Source organism: Ctenopharyngodon idella, chromosome 17, assembly GCF_019924925.1.
Source record: "Ctenopharyngodon idella isolate HZGC_01 chromosome 17, HZGC01, whole genome shotgun sequence".
NCBI lineage: Eukaryota > Metazoa > Chordata > Actinopteri > Cypriniformes > Xenocyprididae > Ctenopharyngodon > Ctenopharyngodon idella.
In genome coordinates this window covers 3,698,121-3,712,028 of record NC_067236.1, presented here as the reverse complement: position 1 = coordinate 3,712,028, position 13,908 = coordinate 3,698,121, and the positions used below count along the sequence as shown (strand labels likewise).

The window sequence follows — 13,908 nt, the reverse complement described above, 5'->3', positions numbered from 1 at the left end:
AAGAGCACTCACTTTTTATGTCTTCTTAGCTCTCTTCTGCCAACTTTCTCTCATGCTGTCCGTCATCGCCTATATCGTTTTCATGACCTTTGTTTCCTTTTCCCAAGAAACCGATGTGCTATACCATCTTTAAAGGTGCCAGGAATTAAAAATAGCTGGATTTATGGATTTCAGTCCATGTCTTTTGTGTTCATTTATATGCTTTGAAGGTGTACTCTTAAACGTTGATGAAGTGAACCTTTTGCAGTGTAGTGAAGAGGTTTTGCAGTGAAAATGTTCGATGGGGTTCTATATAGGGTTCTTGACTCAAAAAGGTTCTATATAAGGAGAAATGTCTTAAATGATTGCATAATACTTTCAGTTTTTATTTTCTTGTGATAAAGTATGTTTACAAGCTGCTTAATTCATAAAATTTAATTAGACTTTAATTTATCAAAACTAAATCCAAAAAAATTTTATATTTCAAGCACCTGACAGAATTTTTCCCCCTTTTTCTAAGAGTGGCAGTGACAAAACAGACCAAAAATATTAAACCTGCACTCATGGGCATATCCAAATTTTTGTCCAATCTTGTCCTAATTGTTTTCAATATAGCAAGTATAGCAAATTATGGTTCACTGATATGATGTAAACTAAAGCCTGTTGGGTATTTTAAAAAGTATATTTCGATATGTCTTGCCATCAAACATACAGTAATATTGTGAAATATTTTTACAATTTAAAATAACAGTTTTCTATTTGAGTATATTTTAAAGTGTAATTTATTCCAGTGACACAAAGCTGAATTTTCACCATCATTACTTCAGTCTTCAGTGTCACATGATCCTTCAGAAATCATTGTAATATGCTGATTTGTTGCTCAAGAAAGATTTCTTATTATTATCAATGTTGAAAACAGTTATTTTTGTGGAAACTGTGGAAATTTTTTTTCAGGATTCTTTGATGTTTAGAAAGTTTAAAAAGTACAGCATTTATTTGAAAGAGAAATCTTTTGTATTATGAAAGTCTTTAATGTCACTTTTGATCAATTTAATGTGTCCTTGTTGAATAAAATTATGAATTTCTTTAAGCAAAAATCTTACTGACCCCAAAGGTAGTGTACATGAAAACAGGAAACAAAAACAGTGTCCATCAAGTGATTTCCTAAGGTCTTTTAGTAAAACATTATGAAAGCAGTTCAGCACAGAAAGTTGAAAATTTAAGAGATGCGTGGAGTACAAAATATTTCGATCCAGAATTTATAAAGATTTTTCCAAGTCAAGATGCAGGATTCCAACTGAAAATATTAGGTCATTTTTACATTTCATTGGATATGGGAAATGTAATAAAATATGAAATGTCAGGGAAACTGATTTTTGTTTTTGGTAGGTTATGTTAAGCTCTAAAATATTGCTTTGGTTAGAAATTGCTCTTTGTGAGTGTATTTTTTGTGTGTGTGTGTGTGTGTGGAAAATCCTAGTGGTGTGGGAAGTTGGAACCCTTTAGAATACATGTTTTCCTTACCTTTTCTACAAAGTGATTCCCAAAAAATAACCAACCAGGAAACATACAATAACACAAGGGAAACATTCTGCATTTGCTGGGTTCAGTCCAACTGCTTCTTGAAGATGTTCTGCACTCATTTGGTTTGTAAATGTGACGCCACAAAGCACCTGCGGTTGACAGAAGTGAAATTGTTAGTGTTAACGTCTGTAAGCTCCCGGTATGTGTTGTGTTAAGAAGTTCTTGTCTCAGATGCTCCACCACTAGAGGGTAGCTCTCCACCACGGCTCCTACCGCCAGCAAGCAACAGGCTCTGCCGTTTGAATGTCAGCGTTCCTGCTAATTGCCTCCTGTCTGTTTGTTGCTTGCTTATGAATTAGCTTCCGTTCACGGAACTAAATTATCCACCATTATTTAATTACACCTGAGTAGATGACGCTTTAATTGGCGGTTCCTGACTAGGATCTGATATGGCTTGAGCTGTATTAAATGGCTGTTTACTTTTCTGATAGCGAAAAGCATTAAAACGATTGCATGGTGGGATTACGCTTTGTTAATTGCCCGCGTTCATTAGTCCTCCATAAACTGCGAGGTAAAGCACTGGTACACAGTGGATGAGATAAAGACAAAGTCTTAAAGCATAATTTCACACGGCAAATTAAAAGCCGCCTGTCTTGTTTTGCTGCCTCTACTCCAGAGGTTATTAAAGATTGCTCTCCACCAAGCACCCCGAGATCATATTGACAGGCTGTAATTAATACTAACCTTTCTAAGTCTAATGGAAAAGAAGTGAGCTCGAGCCTGTGATGAAAAGCATTTTTTTTTCAGCAGTGAAATTAATCATATCCCTTCTATATATTTCCAGCTAATCCTAAAGTCAATGAAGAACTGAAACAAAGGCTGCCGTCCCCTGTAAAGCACCATTGTTCAGAGACCACACCACAACTTGGGTAAAGATGCCTTCCTCGGCTCATTTTACAGTGTTTGTCAATGGCTTTCTTCCACATGTTACAATTAAGGACGATTTTTTAATATGTGCGAAATGTTTATCAGTGTACATTGCAGGCGATGATTACACGCTGTAATATCTTTGCAGAGATGTGTTTTCTAAATCCAAAACGGTGTTACAATATTTAAAAATCGGCTGCTACTTTAGTTTGTTCATCTTTAGTGCAATGCAAATGTAAATTGATTACAGGTGCAATGTTTGCAAGTTTAATGTGCGTTAAGAGATTTTATGTTAATTATTTTAAAATAATTCAGTACTGAATTGGCTCTTGTATTTAAGTTATTATTTATGACTGTGTTTGTAATAAACTTTGACTTGTAAAAAGAGTTAACTCTGTCCTATTTGGGGTCAGAACTCTTGAAGGTCTTTGATATTTGCTTCATGTCCTAGCTTTACTCAGCGCTTTGAAACAAAACATGCAGGTCCTTCAAAGCAGTGTCATTGATGTACAGTTTGTCAATATCCTGTACCTGTCTTCACCTGAGAGTGTCAGACAGGGCGTCGCACAATGCACTGCTGTTAGATATCGAAGGAGTCAAGCAAAAAAAGTGTGTTGATTTTATATATTTGTTTTGCATATTCATCGTTTTCACATCCTCTGTTTTTAGATCCTCTATAGGAGAAACTACCTCAGCTACATCCCAATGTCAGAGTTTATCAAAAGCCCTGGAAGAAAAACTCATACAAGGTAATACATTATAAATTAGTTTTTTGTGTCCATGATAACTGCTTTCCAATAACAAAAATATATATCACACTAAAAAGCACAGTTATATAAGTCTCTTTGTAAATGCCAACATATTGCTTTATTCGTTAACTATGTAGATATTAGTGTAACAACTATTTCCTGCCAGATTGTGTCTGTTTTCATGACTAAAGACTTATTTTACAGGCTTTCCGTGTCCTAAATGCTCTATACAATACATTAACAGTTTATATGTTATTTATTTATCTACATAAACATTTATTTACATTATTCCATAATGCCGGGCTGCTGCATAATAACTTTACCTAGGACATAACGCTGTGGAAGTGCCACTATTTAGATAGACTGGTTGGAATGACAATGAGAGATAAACAGAGTATTTACCAACCCTTCACCAGACGCTCCTGATATGCAAATTTATTCTGCCTCACTGCTCAAATATACATTTGGGCTGTTGGTGAAACACTTCAATCTTTTTGCAGGCGGTTAATCAGCCTGTGTTTGATTATTAGTGACAGACATTAGTAAGATGGCACGAGACTATTGGAAGTTGTATTCTTTAATCAGGAGTGAATGGAGCAAATGGACATACAAGTGTTCTCTACTCCTGTCTGGTAATTTTTTTTTTTTTTTTTTTTTTTTGCCCCATTTATCACATAAAATGTATTTTCATAGTGTTGTGCACAATTCAGAATTGAATTGAGAATAATTTGCAATTATGTTTCTGAATTTGAATTGAGGCAGTAAGCAGGATGCACAATTCAAATTTGCATTTAAGGAAATAGAATTACATTTTTTTTAAACAATCACACAACATATTTATTTTTAAGTTAATGTTAATTGATTTTTAATTATTGATTTATTTTATTAACATTCATTTTATGGTCCCCTGCATGTGGAAAAAGACTTAAATATCCAGAATGCTCCAATTTACCCCAAAGTCTTTAAAATGGAGGCAAAAATCTTATAAGATGGAAACCTTAAACCGAACAGCCAAGATATCTATTCTTGCTCATTTTGTTGTAATTTGGGACAAATGTAGATAATTTGTTGTATAGTTGTATTGCGTTTCTTTTGAATTCCTCTTTCTGTCATTCCAGTTCAGATTCCAATTCAACCTCGTGGCCAATTCAATTCAAATTCACACTCCTGAATCGAATGGGAGCCACTTCTTCAGTTCTGAATTTGCTCATAGTGCTGGGTTTAAAGCGAGAGTCCTTTCTCACTTGGTTCCCATAGGAAATGGGCCTTTACTTTGCACGCTTAGATTAAAAGCCCCGCTCACCCCATTTGTGAGGGAAATGGCGCTTTAAACACACATTCTCAGGGGCAGTTACCTTTGTGAGAGACACCCAGAGAGGGAGATAAAATTAAAGAAGTAACCCAGGTTAGGGAACAATGTATCCAAAAGTCGCATATTTGCAGTGTGACAAAGGGCTCCTATAAGTGTGTTTGGCGTTATTATTCATGGTTTGAATTTGGTGTTTGCACGGGTGAGTCTTACGGGGAATACTAATAACTGTCTCCAGCAATCCTGAGAGCAGAGCCCTAGCAACAAAGCCATGAGGCAGACCTCCCTGATCTCGACTTCAAAACCTGACCTTTCGCTAAATAATTGTGGCGGCTAAGCTGGAGCTTTTTGGACATCGTGGTCGCAAGACTCGAGCATCACAACGCATTTATTAACACAGAATGATTTCCCCCTTTTTTGATGCTTTTGATTGAACCGCTCTGTGTTTGAGTTTTGCTCAATTTGAATTGCATTGATGTTGAACTGATTTATGTATATTTTATAATCGCAGGACAGCCACACTGCTTTTTTGTGTAGCACTTGACCCTGTGCAAGCACTTAGGGCTACTATCTGTTTAATTTGCTTGTAGTGTGTATTTTTTTTCATGCTATAATGAAACCATTTGTTGGTGGATTCCACTAAAGTGTAAACATTTTGGCTTTGTGGCGTTATCAAAACATCGTTCTGTTTGTTGAACATCCCGACCAGCCCAACCCAGCAACACTGACTCAACCAATGGTGTGAGTTTGGAGGCTGTTAGGCAGACCAAGGTTCAGGAAACCTGTTTGAAAGACGTTATTATTTGTACCTAATGCAAATTGACGCAGAAATTACACATTTCACCTTTTGATCTGCTTCTCATATTACAATTTCAACCGTTGTTGTATCTTTCAAGTCTGTATCTTGACCAGTTTTGCCATCACAAATTTGCACTCATTTAAAATGTCTCTGATATAAGGGCCATTGCTCTTCAGTTTTGATCACAAACAATCTGGGGTACATACAGCTTTCCCTGAGGAGCAGAGCCCGGCTCTGCTTCAGAAAAGCTGCCAGAGAGACAGGCCTCTGTGTTTGCCTCTCTGCCTGCATCTCTGGCCCTGAGCGCTACAGAAACATTGACAGAAGACCTCGTTTCCCCCTCCTGCCAGTCACTCGGCATGGATCGCCACATTCCCTCATGAAAGACGGCCAGACCTAGTTTCCTTTTCAGAGAGCTGACGCAAACCAACCAACAGAGCTGCCTTTCAAACCGTCAGACTGTAATCTCACAGCAGAAGAATGGAAGTCTTATATGTTATGGTTGCAATGTCTTTCTTGTGGGTTTTCCTTTTCATATAGCTTTTAAAGCTTTTTCTGGATGCTAAAATACTTTTTTCTTTTAATATGCAGAGTCAGATGATTTCTCTGAATGGTGTAAACACTGTGGTGCTTTTAAAACATGCTTTATTTGTCTGAGCATCTTAACATTGATTCAACCAATAGCATTAGTTTGGGGCTGGGTTATCTGTTTGGCTCACCAATGACAGACAAGGGGAATGTTCGGTAAACAATCACTATTTTTGGACTTTTGCCCTAGTATGTAATTGTGTTGGATATAAGAAACATTGGAAGGAATTGTTCACCCAAAAATTAAAAAATTCTGCTATTATTTACTCACCTTGTTCCAAATCTCTGTTCTTTTCCTCACAATGAAAGTCAGTAGTGACCAGAGTCTGTTAAGATCCAAAAATAAATAAAAGCTCCATAAAATCTAAGTAATTTGTTTGTGAAAAAGCTAAGTAGATTTTTTTTTCCTTATTGATAATCTCCCCTCAGCTGCAACTCTTAAAATTCATGCATGTTTGTTATAGCGAGTCAAAAATGATCACACCAGATTTTAAGTCATAGACCCCAAATGTCATTTTATCTCATGTGTCTCAACCAGTTACAGCATGCCATGTTGTTCCACACCTTCGTTCATCTTCGGAACACAAATTAAGATATTTTTGTTAAAATCCGAAAGCTCAGTGAGACCTGAATTGCCAGCAAGATCATTTCCTTTTTCAGTGCCCAGAAAGCTACTAAAAACATATTTAAAACAGTTCATGTGACTACAGTGGTTCAAGCTTAATATTATAAACTGATGAGAGTACTTTTTGCGCGCCAAAAAAACAAAATAACGACTTTATTCAACAATATCTAGTGATGGTCGATCTCAAAACACTGCTTCATGAAGCTTTGAAGCTTTACAAATCTTTTGTTTGGAATCAGTGGTTCGGAGTGTCTATCAAACTGCCAAAGTAATGTGAACACTTATGAAATGTTTACTGAAATCACGTGATTTTGGCGCTTCAAGCCACTGATTCGAAACAAAAGATTTTTAAAGCTTCGAAGCTTCATGAAGCAGTGTTTTGAAATCGGCCCATCACTAGATATTGTTGAAGTCATTATTTTGTTTTTTTGGCGCACAAAAAGTATTCTTGTCGCTTTATAATATTAAGGTTGGAACCACTGTAGTCACATTAACTATTTTAAATATGTTTTTAGTACCTTTCTAGGCATTGAAAAAGGAAATGATCTTGCTGTCAATGAAGGCCTCACTGAGCCATCGGATTTTATCAAAAATATCTTAATTTGTGTTCCGAAGATGAACGAAGGTCTTACAGGTGTGGAACGACATGAGGGTGAGTAATAAATGACTGAATTTTCATTTTTGGGTGAACTAACCCTTTAATAAATAAGTAAACAAAGTTTGAGCGCAATGGCAGTAGGGAAGATTTTCAGTGAATGACGACTTAAATTTCAAATTCATTAAATATGTTGCATTATAAATCAGATTCACTTATATTCTCTACTTTTCATTGCAGAAATGAAAAATGTTAAAACAAAATGATCAATTAGAAATGAAGATATGCTTTGCATCCCTCTTTGCATCCTCCTGTGATTACATAGCGTGCCAAATCAATAGTCATCACAGTCCAAATTTAGTAATAATATGGTGCAGTAGTCTAGTGGACTACTTTAATGATGCATTACAGCACCTGGTGGTACTACTAAAGTTAAGTTAGGAAATTATTTATCATCTTTCTGTGTTGTTGTGGTTCTTTCTTACTTTGTTTTTCCGTGCAGTATCTAAGACTCCCAGGCCCAGAGAAGGTTTGACGCCCAGACCCCCTCCTCCTCCACCCGTGCCAGGCCCAGTTGCAGCTGAAGTGAGAATCATGGAGGAGGAAAGACGGTCTCCACAGAGACCTGCAGCACAGCAGGAGCAGGATATTAATGAGACAGCCAGCAATACGGTCCACACACCTCACGTCAGCAGGGCAGGGTCTGCCGCGCTCAGGTCAGGAGAAGAGACAGACTTTAGCTGTCATGTACACACACGAACACAGTCGGTTACACTGAAACATAATCTAAATGTAATCATTAGCACTGAAAAGTTCTTATTTTAGTTTGCTGCTTTTTCATCCTCAGCCTTTGTTTTTTACTTTTTAAAGTTTTTTGAAAGTGTTTTCTTTAGTTGATTTTAATTTTCTATTGGCTTGAAGCAATTCTCCAAAAGTATTTGTAAAACAATATGCAATAATACACGTTCCTACAGTAGTATACATATTTATTTCATATTTTAATATTTATATAGTCATTTGTAATAAAAAATAAAATATGCAACACTTACAAATATATATTATAAATATAATATTTGCACATTATTTCTATATTTATGTTATTTTTATTCTATTTTATATATATTCTATTTTATGTATATTTTAGAAAGTATTTGTAAAACTGTATGCAATAATAAATGTTCCTACAGTAGTATGCTTCATTGTCATGTAATTTCACTACTTCTAATGTTTCATTCTAGTAATAAATAGTTATAAATAAATTATATATACAATTAACAAAATAATATTTATTGTAACAGTTGTAACAAGACCTCAGAGTTAAACTGTGTCAGAAGAAATTAATCTTAATTTTGTCAGATAACACTTAAGCAAAACATGGTCAGGTCAAAGTGTCTGAATAATTTTTGTTTTTTATCAATTTTACTGGTAGTCCACTGTATGAAGAATTTTTGGGTGTAATATGTCACAGTTTACTTTATTTTGCTATCCTCACTTACATAAATGAACTATAAAATGCCTTCACTTTTGGCAAGCTATTCAATAATGAGTTTAGACATGTAAAAAATGTGTCACTCTGGAAATTGTCAAATCACATGCATTGCATTTTGGGACACATTATACCATGCAGTGTGCTCTGCTGTCTTCCACACATTTTAGCAAAAGTAGTAGGTCATCAAACTGTTCCATGTGTGCAAAAAATATGTATTCATGCACAGTATTTATATTATATGTTAATTTATTTTAAAATAGTTGGTAGCAACCATTGCAAACATATCCTATATGCAACAGTTGTTTAGTTTCACCTGTCTTGAGTACTAGGCCTTTATAGAATGTGTATATAGCAGTAATATTCACTTTTAGCACTGTTGTCCATTATAAGATGATTTTAATTATATCACAGCGTGAATCGTCCTATGATAAATATAGATTTCAATGCATTTTCTTTGCCTCCTTAATAAGAACTGAATCGAATTCCTGGCTACAAGAGGGAAGTAATTTACCCTGCAACACAGTGCAGTAATACTTTAATATTACCTTAAAGGTCAACTGTATGATTTGACTAATATCTCAAAGTAAATAAGTCACAGTAATATTCTTGAAAGTGGGAGACCGCATCCCTTGTGTATTTGATAATTGCATGTCAGAATGTGATTCATTTTTTTTGTTGCCCGTTTGGGAGTCTAATATAAGAGCATTTCTAATGAACTTTTGTCTTTTCTGAAGGCATGCTCATGAGGACCAGGGAAATTCCAAAGTTACCAGTGACTCCAAAAAGCAAGTGCCAGTTCTGGATAAAGAGAAAAACATTGCCTTCCTCTTGAAGGAGCTGGATTCTCTTAGAGACCTCAATAAGAAGGTGAATTCACACATTAAGAAGTTCATAAAGTCAATCACTCTGTGCCTAAATAGTGCTTTAGCAAGGCTGAATTTTTTATTTGAGTTGATTTGGAAACAAGACTAGCTGTCCTTCTGTGATTGGTGGCATTTGCTTCACGATTGTAGGTAGTGCAGTACTTGAAAAATGATTAATGAAAGTGTTTAATATCCAAATTTCCAGTGAAGTTAGCGCTTACTTCTATAATGCGATGGCAGGATTTGATTTAATCCATCAGGAATTGATTGCATCGTAAAAGGTTGTTGCTATATGTCAGGTGACCATGGCTGGAGGGGAAGCAGAAGACCTCTAGTAAACTGCATTTTATTCTGCTTTATATTCTTGCAGCATCATTGTCCTTTCAGAAACATCAGGAATAGGACTAGAGCCTTGAAATGTTATTAGTGTCTGTGGCATATCTGCACCCATCTGGAGTTTAAGGGGCCGGAGAGGGTGGAGACCCTCTGAAACAGCTGTAATTAATGTCCCTGGTTTGCAAGTAGTTGTGACTCCTGACAGAGGGGCAGGAACATGTCCCAAGAGTGTGTTTTTGCTGGCAGTGATCTGAGAGAGCCCTTTGAGGACTCTGGCCTAACCCCATCATGTTTTCAAAGTCCAGGAGGACAAAAACAATCAGGATGGAAGTATTTAAGACAGGAGGTTAAATCTATCATTCAGATGCTCGTAAAATATCACTCACCAATCCAGATTTACAGCCAAGACACAACAGTTCCTCTTTTTTTTTATATAAGACATCCTGAATTATATGATGTAGTGGTACAAATACAAAAGCTTGACAGTGGTTATGAAGTTGTGGTTGACTGATATGAGCTTTTCAATAAATGCTGGGTGGCCAGTGGGTGAACGAGTGTATATATATAAGGCTTGACATTAACTTTTTGCTCACTAGCCACGGTGGCTAGTGGTTTTCCAAAGTTACTAGCCACTCAGCATTTTTTACTGGCCAATTTTGACTTCGAAACCATTGGGAAAACTGCCATATAGATATTTTTAATATTTTCTCATTATTTGGCAGCAGGTATATTAGGCTGCTGTCACTTTAAACCCGGATGCATGGATCTTTATACTGTTACACATGCGTTTTCTTCCTCAACTGTTTACGTTTACTTAAAACTCACTGTTTTTACGTGAATACTCACCAAGACGGCATTTTGAAATTATTTTGTGTGTATTTGACTGTTTAAGCACAATAAGCAGTGAAAAATAACTCAATTTAGTCCTGAAATAGGGGTGCGCGCTTTGGGTGTGCACACAAAATCTGCGGGAATGAATAAAATTATGCACAATACGCACAATTGGAAGCATTTCAGATATTTCAGTATCGATATGTATCAAAAAATCTATATTTTTGACAACACTACATTGCACTTAGTTTATTGTTTCAGATGCCTTTTTAAAAGACAACTGAAATATGTATATATTATATATAAAATTCAACCCGCCAAAGTGGCTGGTAGGAGTGACTGCGTTACACACCACTGCTGAAATCCACATGCATTTGCCGGGTTGGCGGGTGTTAATGTCAAGCCCTGACACTTGCTAAAAAAAACACTTGCTAAATTTTTATTATATATATATATATATATATATATATACACACATTTTTAGACAAAAATATAATTACAGCAAAACATTACTAAAAAATGAAAATTATTCTGTCTAAATATAAATTTTTGAAAGCATAAATTATGTTTTTTCAAATTCTGCCATAACATATACTTAAATTTATATGATAAATGTCATAGATGTAAATGTAATAGTTCGCAATATATAAGTGGGCTTTATTTCCTTTGTGCAAAATCACTGTCATTCAAAAGTTTGTTGTCAGTGTTCTGAAAGAAATTAATACTTTTTTTATTCAGCAAAGATGGATTAAATTGATTGATTGAATGTGACAGTAAGATATTTACATTGTTACAATTTTGTATTTGTATTTCAAATAAATGCTTTTTTAACTTTCCATTCATCAATTTGTAATTCACTATGGATAAAAGCATCTGAAAAATGAATAAATGTAATAAATGTCATCAAAGAATCCTAAAAAAAAAACGGACAGTTTCCACAACGATATTAACATTGATAATAATAAGAAATGTTTCTTGAGCATCAAATCATCATATTAGAATTATTTCTGAAGAACCATGTGACTGAAGACTGGAGTAATGATGCTGAAAATTCTGCTTATAAATAGAAAACTTAAAAAAAAAAAAATTAATAATAATAATAATAATAATAACTTACTAATCCCAAACTTTTGAACAGTAGTGTATGTTTTAATTTCGGGGTAAGCTATGACCTGAAATGTTCTGCAGTTTCATTATTATTATTATTATTATTTTATTATTTTTTATTTACATTTTTTGGTAAACACAAACAAAACTAAAATTTCTGATTACCTGCCAAGCAGGTATGTTGTTTGTTTGTTTATTTTGGTTGACCTCATCAATGTGACAAGGCTAAACTCACACACATGTGACTCAGTTATACAGTTATCCTGGTTTTTGTGTATCTTTAGCTCCAGGACAAGTTGGCGCTGAAGGAGAAAGAGTTGGAAACCAAGCTACTGGACTCTCAGCTACAGGAGGCCGAGCTGGAGGCACGATCCAGCGAGAGAGCAGCAGGTAGGATGAAGAGATTGATAGATGACTGGTTGGAGGGAATAAAGAATAAGTAGACTTGTTTAATATGGCAGAATTTACCTTAATACTCTTCAGACAATCAAACCTTTTTATGTGAAGTTTGACATTGCATAGATCTCGAAATGTAAATGTCTGACCTTCCAACACAGTCGAAAGATAAACACTTTTAATTAATTAGTTAGTACATGTCAGGATAACCCGCACACTTTGACATTTGTAAACATAAACCAATATGTCTAACATAAAGCGCCCTAATCAGGAGTGATCGTTCCTCTCTCTAACTGATTATTTTGTCAATGAAATCTACACGCTCCTCACCTTTGCTGAACAAATATTTAAATTTAGCCGATATTCACTTTTCATTTGATCTTAACTAGCTAAAAAGCGCCACTTCACAGTTTGTTAATTAAACGAAAATACTTGACGCATGACATATATGACACAATTAGGCAGCCAAATTGTTCGTTTAATAAGGCGACGATAATGCATGTATTCACCGCACTCATTTCAATATGATTTGTATGGTTCGGGTTGGAGATGTTTAATCAGCAAATTCTAGCAATATTGATTTGCTTTGTGAACTTTGTAGTGGCTTAGTGTGGGAATGACTGTTTATCGTGCAGGAAAGAATTGATGCGATTTGATGGATAACAGTGCCGCTTTCGGTGGGATTAGAGATGGTGCCAAGGACCGTTTGGTAATGCCAAAATCCTGTGGATTTTACCAAATTGTCTCCTTGATTCTTAAATTTGGTGCAGGTCAGGTTGGCTGTGAATTAAAATCAGAAGTTTGATTAAACCTCCCTCAGCTGGAGACTACTGTGCCTAGTTTTTCCATTTGTTTTTTCATTAGTTTGTTAATTCATTCATTTATTAATTTCTTTGTACCTTCATTGTTTGTTCATTTGTTATTTTGTTCATTCCTTTATGTGTCCTTTGTCCATTTTAATTAATTAATTAATTATTTTGTTTGTTCACCCATTTAGTCATTTAAATTGGCAGTATTGCTTTGAAAATTGGCTCATGCATCATTATGTTTGTTAGTTCATTTCATTTATGTTATTTGCACATTATTCTTTCATTCATTGTGTTTGTTCGTATATTTGCTAGTTGTCCGTGTTCATAATAATGCTTTGGAAATGCTCATGGATCATTTTGCTCATTAGTTCGCATTCGTTCGTCCATTTGTTTTGTTTGTTTGTTCGATTAGTCATTTAGATTTGTTAGCAGTCAATATTGCTTTGACAGGCCTATTCATTCATTCATTCATTCATTGTGTGTTCCATTTATTCATTCATTCGATGTGTGTTCATTCATTCATTCGTTCGCTCGTTCATTCATATATTCATTCATTCATTAGTTTTGTGTTTATTCATTCATTCATTCATTAGTTTTGTTTATTCATTCATTCATTCATTTGTGGTGTATTCATTCATTCATTCGCTGTGTTCGTTCGTTCATTTGTTTGTTCGTTCGTTCATTTGTTTGTTCGTTCATTCATTCATTCGCTGTGTTCGTTTGTTCATTTGTTTGTTCGTTCATTCATTCATTCGCTGTGTTCGTTTGTTCATTCATTCATTAGTTGTATTCATTCATTCGTTCGTTGTGTCTTCATTCATTCATTAGTTTTGTGTTCATTCATTCATTCGTTGTATGTTCATTCACTCATTCATTCATGGTGTTCTTTCATTCATTCATTCATTCATTCATTCATGGTGTGTTCATTCATTCATTCGTTGTATGTTCATTCATTCACTCATTCATTCATGCCGTTCTTTCG

At 35.0% G+C, this 13,908-nt stretch overlaps 1 protein-coding gene across 3 annotated transcripts in view; it reads left to right on the top strand.

Moving 5' to 3' along the window:
• mipol1 (mirror-image polydactyly 1) overlaps positions 1–13,908 on the top strand; it is a 94,337-nt gene that overhangs the window by 26,984 nt on the left and 53,445 nt on the right. For all 3 annotated transcript variants that reach the window (XM_051867307.1, XM_051867306.1, XM_051867308.1), the window contains 5 exons: positions 2,348–2,432; positions 3,100–3,179; positions 7,598–7,811; positions 9,319–9,451; positions 12,006–12,111. In XM_051867307.1, coding sequence (XP_051723267.1) covers positions 2,348–2,432; positions 3,100–3,179; positions 7,598–7,811; positions 9,319–9,451; positions 12,006–12,111 — 618 coding nt within the window. The remainder of the gene's footprint in view (positions 1–2,347; positions 2,433–3,099; positions 3,180–7,597; positions 7,812–9,318; positions 9,452–12,005; positions 12,112–13,908) is intronic.